The 7,429-nt window shown below is 50.0% G+C and overlaps 1 protein-coding gene across 1 annotated transcript; it reads left to right on the top strand.

The window, feature by feature from the left end:
* Positions 1–5,815: 5,815 nt before the first annotated feature.
* On the top strand, positions 5,816–7,420 carry PV06_05706 (uncharacterized protein; the record flags this gene model as incomplete). Its single annotated transcript, XM_016406733.1, has 2 exons — positions 5,816–5,952; positions 6,034–7,420. The coding sequence occupies 2 exons, from the start codon at positions 5,816–5,818 to the stop codon at positions 7,418–7,420; spliced, it is 1,524 nt and encodes a 507-aa protein (XP_016262337.1).
* Positions 7,421–7,429: the final 9 nt, after the last annotated feature.

The raw sequence follows: 7,429 nt of genomic DNA, 5'->3' as shown, positions 1-7,429 counted from the left end.
CCGAAGAATCTCATCTGCCAAGTGAGCAGCGCAGTCAAACCCCGTTGATAAAGAAAGGCCAGGGAGAAAAGTGAGAAAGAAGGCCCGCCATTTGGCATGAGACAATCCGACAACGTGGCTGGGATGGCCACCGGTCTCGCACCTTTTGTGTCTCACAGTTAAATGCTGGCGTCGTTCAACATGAATTGTCTAACGTCGCTGTTATGGCGGCCGGGAGCAAGTGGACAATAACATGGGCCGGTTATATTGATTAAGTTAGTTCTAACATTGATTGTTCTCGGCTGGGCATGGTAATCACCGAAGCTATTGTATACGCGAATGGCCGGGCACGTCAACCACCGGACATTTACGGGAATAGTCCACCGCTAAAATGGGTCCTTTCAAACCTGGGGAAAGTATATAGGCTAATTTGTGTTATCCTGTCAAGTTGTACTTCAGCCTTGGACTCAATATATCAACCTCGTCAATTTGAGAATTGGGCGATCCGTGTATCAGAACTCTGAACTACCTTCAAGAATCATGCTCACGAAACAAGACAGCCGACTGGTCTTCCAGTACGATGGGGAGACCCTCTGGATCGAAGCATGGGGCAAGGATGCTTTTCGTATCCGAGCCACGAAGCAGAATCGTATACCATCAGAAGACTGGGCGCTTTTGTCCATAGAGTCGCCACTTCCAATTATCACCATTGGAGACGAGGGTGCATCCATTGTCAATGGCTCCATCAAGGCAGAAGTTACTACATTTGGAAAAATCACCATCACAAATTCTGCAGGAGACGTGTTACTAAAGGAGCGATCTCACAATCGCATCGACTTCTACGAGCCAACATCAAGTGCGATGGAAATTTATCCTCGCCAACATAGGCCGATCTTGGGCACAGAGAAGTATCATGTCACGACGCGCTTCGAATCACTCTCCAGCGATGAGAAGATCTACGGCATGGGCCAGTATCAGCAGCCATTACTTAACCTCAAAGGGGCCGATCTTGAGTTGGCGCACCGAAACTCGCAGATTAGCATTCCTTTCGCAGTGTCTTCGCTTGGCTATGGTTTGCTCTGGAATAATCCGGCCATTGGCAGAGCAAGCTTCGCAACAAATGGAATGACGTTTGAAGCTTATTCAACCCAAAGTATCGACTACTGGATCACCGCCGGTGATGCACCTGCACAGATCGTGGAAAACTACGCCAACGTTACCGGGAAAGCGCCGATGATGCCGGACTATGGCCTTGGAATGTGGCAGTGCAAGTTGCGATATCAGACACAAGATGAACTCCTCCAGGTTGCCCGGGAGCATGTACGCCGGCAAATACCGATCGATGTCATCGCCGTTGACTTCTTTCACTGGGAAAAGCAGGGAAATTGGTCGTTTGACTCTACCTATTGGCCTGATCCCGGTAAGCATCCCACCTTCACAATTAGGAATGCACCTAATGAGTAACAGAGAAGATGATCAAAGAAATAAATGACATGGGAATCGAGGTCATGGTTTCCGTCTGGCCCACCGTCCAGTCCGATTCGGTTAACTATAAGGAAATGGTGCAAAAGGGATACCTTATCCGAGCAGACCGCGGTGTTCGAGTGTCTCAGATCTTCCTTAACGGCATTACAACCATGTTCGCCGACTCGACAAATCCCGAGGCCCGTCAGTTTGTGTGGGACAAGCTCAAACAGAACTACTATGACAAAGGGATCAAGGTATTCTGGATGGACGAAAATGAGCCTGAATTCACCAATTACGATTTCGATAATTACAGATACTGGCTTGGTCCTAATCTTAGTATCGGCAACATCTATCCCAGAGAACACGGCCGACTGTTCTACGAGGGCCAAAAAGCGGCAGGCCTAGAAAACCCCCTGAACCTGTCACGTTGTGCGTGGGCAGGCAGCCAGAAATACGGCATGCTGATTTGGAGCGGCGATGTACCCGCCACATGGACGGCCTTTCGGAATCAACTCTCTGCCGGGCTCAATATCGGTCTGGCGGGAATTCCCTGGTGGACCATGGACATCGGAGGCTTCCTTGGTGGCGACCCAAACGACCCGGCTTACCAGGAGTTGTTCTGTCGCTGGTTTCAATTCGGCACCTTCTGTCCCGTCATGCGCATGCACGGCGCCAGATTGCCTGAACAGCCTCAGCACGGGACCACGGGCGGAGCAATATGTCGCTCTGGTGCTCCGAATGAGATCTGGTCTTATGGAAACGAGGTATACGAGATATGCAAAGAACATATTTCAATTCGGGAAACTTTGCGACCTTACACCAAGCAGTTGATGTTGGCTGCCCACGAGCGAGGCACCCCGGTCATCAGGACGCTATTCTATGAGTTTCCCAAGGATAAAATGTGCTGGGAGATCTGCGATCAGTACATGTACGGCGATAAATATCTTTGTTGTCCCGTGTTTAATGCTGGTCAAATGAAGAGATCAGTGTATTTACCGAGTGGGAGCAAGTGGAGGAAATTTGGAGGGCCCGAGGTATATGAAGGTGGCCAAACCATCGAGGTTGACGCGCCGCTCAAGACCATGCCAGTCTTCGAGAGGCAAAGAGTCAACGAACTCGTTGACTAGACCACGCTTTGGTAACATATAGACAGACAGGGGACAACGTATCTCTACTCCACTTGAACGATTGAGCAGCAAGCGTGTAACTCTGTCGTAACCGCCGTGGCGACAAGACATGATTCGTGTTCTTTGGAGGACGACCAGAAGCACACGTGGTCAGTTGACATCGGTGCCATGCAAACGCGGATGGCTCTAAGTCGCTGCATCATTTTCGAAACAACCACAGTAAAAGCAATTTATTCCGTGAGCCTTGAAATATGATCCAGATTTGAAGTTTAGCTACCTTGCCTTCAAGTACAACCTTCTATATCTACCCGGTCAACACACTCAGCTATGCCACCTCGAAGTTAATAAACTCGACCGGTCTGCGAACTCCAGCGCCCTGCGCGAAAGGACCTATTACAGGGCCGATAAAGTCATAGGCAGTCACATCCGCCGCATCGAAACTGCCTAATGTCGTCCAGCCAGTTGCTCCATGGACACGAAAAGCAAAAGTGTACAATGTCTCAGTATATTGCAAACGCAGATCGATACTCGCAGTCCTTTCCACCTGCTGCACAAGGTGCGTCCGAGGAGAGGTCATGCTGTTGACCACTTCCATGCCGATTGTAGACATCGCAAAGTCGTAGTAAAACCGAGCATGTCGAAATTCATCCTTGTAGTACCCAAGCCCTGCTTTCAAGCCCGATTGCTCAGCTCCAGTGAGGAGTGTCAAGCTTGCGGATCCGTTAAGGGAACGCTGACGTTTGCCTGCGAATGCGATTTGACCAACGACATCCGAAAAGTCGCCAGGCTTGGGCGTCAATATGATTCGATCTTCGCTAACATGGACTCCATTGGGATCAAAATCTCGAATCATTAGGAACTCGGCCTCCTTCGATCTCGCAGATGGTAGCTGGGTTCGAGCTTTTGGGACTTCAGTACCTTGAGGAAGGGCAAGCCCAACGATTCCAAGCGAAGGCCATCCATCTTGGGGCCACGTACACTTCGTTAAGAAGGTCTCCCGCCCAAGCACATATCGACGATGGTCCCTTTTTCGCACGCCTAAGCAGACTGCCCACCATTCCCCTCGAGCATCTTGGACCAAGTCTGCGTGGCCCACATGTTGTATATACTCGTCCGTTCCGCGGGCGGTCAGGATGGGGTTGTGTTCGCAAGATTCAAAAGGACCCCAAATGCTGTGCGATCGAGCAATATTAACCGAGTGGTTTTCGTGAGTCCCGCCCTCGGCGATAAGAAGGTAATACCATCCGTCTTTCTTGTACATGTGTGGTCCCTCCGGAAAGTATGCTGAAATGCCCGTGAAAATGACTTTCTTCTCAGACAACTTCTTGCCGGTATTTGCGTCGACCTGATACTGGATGATATTGAGACTCGGGCCAGGCTCCTGGGTGCCTATCATGTAGGCCTTTCCATCATCGTCGAAGAACAAGCTTGGGTCGAAGCCATACAGCTCGAAATAGACCGGATCACTCCACTGGTCTGCCCAAATGTCTTTCGTTGTGATGATAAAATTTTCGAAGGACATTTCGGGATTCTGGCCCTCTGGATGCGTGACATTGGTACAGACAATGTAGAAAGTGCCAGAGTGATAACGTATGGTCGGGGCGTGGAGGCCTCCGGCGGCAAGCAAGTCCTCGCCAATCTTCTGTGGACAGTATCTTGTCCCGGTATGGGTCAGATCAAGCTGAGTCTTGCGATTGATAGCATTGCCAATCAGTGTCCAATCCACTAGATTCTTCGACGCATAGATGGGGAGCCCTGGGAAGAATTGAAATGTTGAATTCACTAGGTAAAAGGTGTCTTTGACGAAGCAAATTGAAGGGTCAGGTGCCATTCCAGGTACAATAGGGTTGATACCTCGATCAGCCATGTCTGATTGTGGGCCAAAACTCGTCGTCGTCGAAGATCGCGGCCTGCCAGGGCACGATGAAGCAACTTCAGCGATGACTGCAAAATTCAGACTTCACAAGGAGCTCAGCTGAAGGACAAGGTGGTAATCGTTCCGCCAAAGTGTTAAAGAGACCAGATTCGGAGTTTCGGTGGTCTTCTATCCTTCATGGGACGTGGATCATGACTCTTGCGGATCTCGAGAAATTCGACACATGTGCTGGTTTAGGCTATTTTAATGATATTGTTTTTAGGGAATTTTCCAGTGGTAAGACATTTCTTGCGGTTCACTTGCTGCCACCGGCGATCGTCCACTAGAACGGCTATATCGAAATCCGGGCCTCCGTCTAACTTGACCAATGAATGCACATCCGAGTGGTATGAGAATGTTCTGTGAACGGAGAAGCGGGGTAAACAAGCATCCCGTCTCGAGTCATTGCGCCGGAAGACTTAGTCTTAAGATTGAAGTTACTCTGTATCATCCGGAAAGCGCGTAAAGCGATCACCTATAGGGATATCCTAAGTATCCTTTGAATAATACCTAGCGAGAATCGACCGCCATCTTAGTATTTTTTCTTCTTTAGCCACGATCAGTATGGCTAAGCGAATCAAGACAGAGCCCCACTGATCATACAGAGCGCCTACGCTCATTGGACGACAGGAATCTATATTCACGCTCCCTCCCCATAGTAGATAGGACCTTCATGGTCAACCTAAGTCTATAGTTGGACCCTATGGTTCTCAATGCTACGATTGCTATAGACACCACTGTGCCCCAGCTAGGAAATCTATGTGAGTGCGCGGACGCCCCAAGGCGTCGGTCCGATTCATAACACTTTCGCTACTACGACGCTAGTGAGGTTCGGTATTAATGAACGTTGCGCCGTCGAAGGACTAGGGCAGTATTCACTCGAAGGTTTTCTTTGTTGACCGATGGACCCGCAATTAAGCGAACAGTCTATTGCCAGGGCCTGCATGTCAAATACTCAGCCGAGCTTCTCCCTGAGCCGGCATCCTCGCAGACTTACAGAAGTTGAGTTGGAAACAATCTTAACAGCTTGCGTATTAGCCTAATGACATTTTAGCCAAAGCGACTGCTGCCTGGCTCCGAAAACTGACTGTCAAACTTGTGCTCGATATAGGCTAATCTGCCCTGGAGCATATGAAGAGTTACCCTGGGACTTCTTTCACACTACGTCGGCCGGGACCAAGGTGATTTAGTTAAGCCAACGCTGCTCGGGGGAAACCCATATTGATCTTGAACGTCAGATCCGGCTCGCCAGCGTCCGTGGCAGACTTGTTCAGGTTTTTCGCGAGAGGGGAGGAGACGCTGTACTCTCAACTCATTCCAGCCCAGCATGGTGCCAGCCAACCCGATCATACCAGGCTTCGCGCCAGATCCCTCCATTATTCGCGTCGCCGACACATACTTCCTAGTCAACTCGACATTCCACTTCTTTCCCGGCATCCCAGTTTATGCCTCGAAGGATCTCGTGTCATGGCAGCACATAGGCATGTTCCATCCTGCAGATAACAAGGAAGCCAGCTAACACATTACAGGTGACGCATTTAATAGACATTCTCAGTTGAAACTGTCCAACACGCCGTCAAAGATCAGTCAGTGGGATGATAAGCGACAAATGGTCGGGAACCGAGGTCTATACGCCCCAACCATACGATGGCACGCAGGCACTTTCTATATCATTGTGTCCAACATCCTGGATGACCGTAGTGGACCTAACAGTGAAGTTGCTGACCATCTCATCATTTCCACAAACGATATTTACGCCAACATTTGGAGCGACCCAATCCACTGGGAATACGGTGGAGGAGACCCGAGTCTCTTCTTTGAAGATGATCATGTCTATGTCCAAATAGCCTCCGCAAAGGATGCTTCGGTCCATCAGTTCGAGATTGACATCCAGACCGGAAAGAGGCTATCTGAGCCGAAGTCACTGTGGAAAGGAACTGGCCGACCGTGGCTTGAATCTCCTCATGTGTACAAGAAGGACGGCTACTACTACCTGTTGGTCGCCGAAGGTGGTTGTTTCGAGCAACACGTGATATCAATTGCACGTTCCGAAAATCTTTGGGGGCCGTACGAGGGTTGTCCTGCAAATCCAATCCTTACAGCCTTCAATACCACTAGCTACATTCAAAATGTAGGCCACGGCGAACTGGTGGAAGATATCAATGGTGCCTGGTGGGTGGTTGTCCTTGGCGTACGCCAGACCGGTAATTCCTTTGTTCTTGGTCGCGAATCCTTCATCACCTCTGTCGAATGGTTAGATTCTGGTTGGCCGAAGATATCTCCTGTGGCTATCACAGCCAATGCCCATGCCCGACATCGGGAGCTCCCTCAGCCTGGATCGAATGGTGCAGTCACATTTTCCGCAGTTTCAGGCTTCCTCCACATCAGAGGCAGGGATGACAAGATGTATACCATTGGCCCAGACGGTCAACTTACTATACTTCCGAGCAATATTGACCTCCTCGACCCAGAAGGCTCACCCACCTTCATTGGCGTGAGGCAGAAGTCTCTTGAAGGCACAGCCTCCACTTCCATGAGACTCCCAGATATCGACCGAGTCCAGAAAATCGGCTTGCGAACTGGCCTGGCGATGTATAAGGAGGAGCATCGTTTTATCCGGATCTTCTATGACTCAACCAGCGGCGAGATCTGCTTTGAAGCTTTCAGCCGACTAGCTCAAGTGCACCTACTCAACAGAAAGGCTGTTGATCTTCACGGTGATTTAGGGCTTCGGCTTCGGTATACGGAGCTTGTCTACCACTGTGAGTACCGCCTTCCAGGAAGCAAGGAATACATCGTTCTCGGCTCGATAGACTCGGCCAAAATGAGCAATCTCGACTTTGTTGGTCCTGTGATAGGCGTCTTCGCCGTGGCAAATGACGTGGTTGACGGCAATCCCGAGGTACATTTCACAGGCCTGGAAGTGGACTAGGCCAAGGTG

Source organism: Exophiala oligosperma, assembly GCF_000835515.1.
Source record: "Exophiala oligosperma strain CBS 72588 unplaced genomic scaffold supercont1.5, whole genome shotgun sequence".
Classification (NCBI taxonomy): Eukaryota; Fungi; Ascomycota; class Eurotiomycetes; order Chaetothyriales; family Herpotrichiellaceae; genus Exophiala; species Exophiala oligosperma.
The sequence above is the reverse complement of the archived record's forward strand: the minus strand, read 5'-3'. Positions and strand labels throughout refer to the sequence as shown.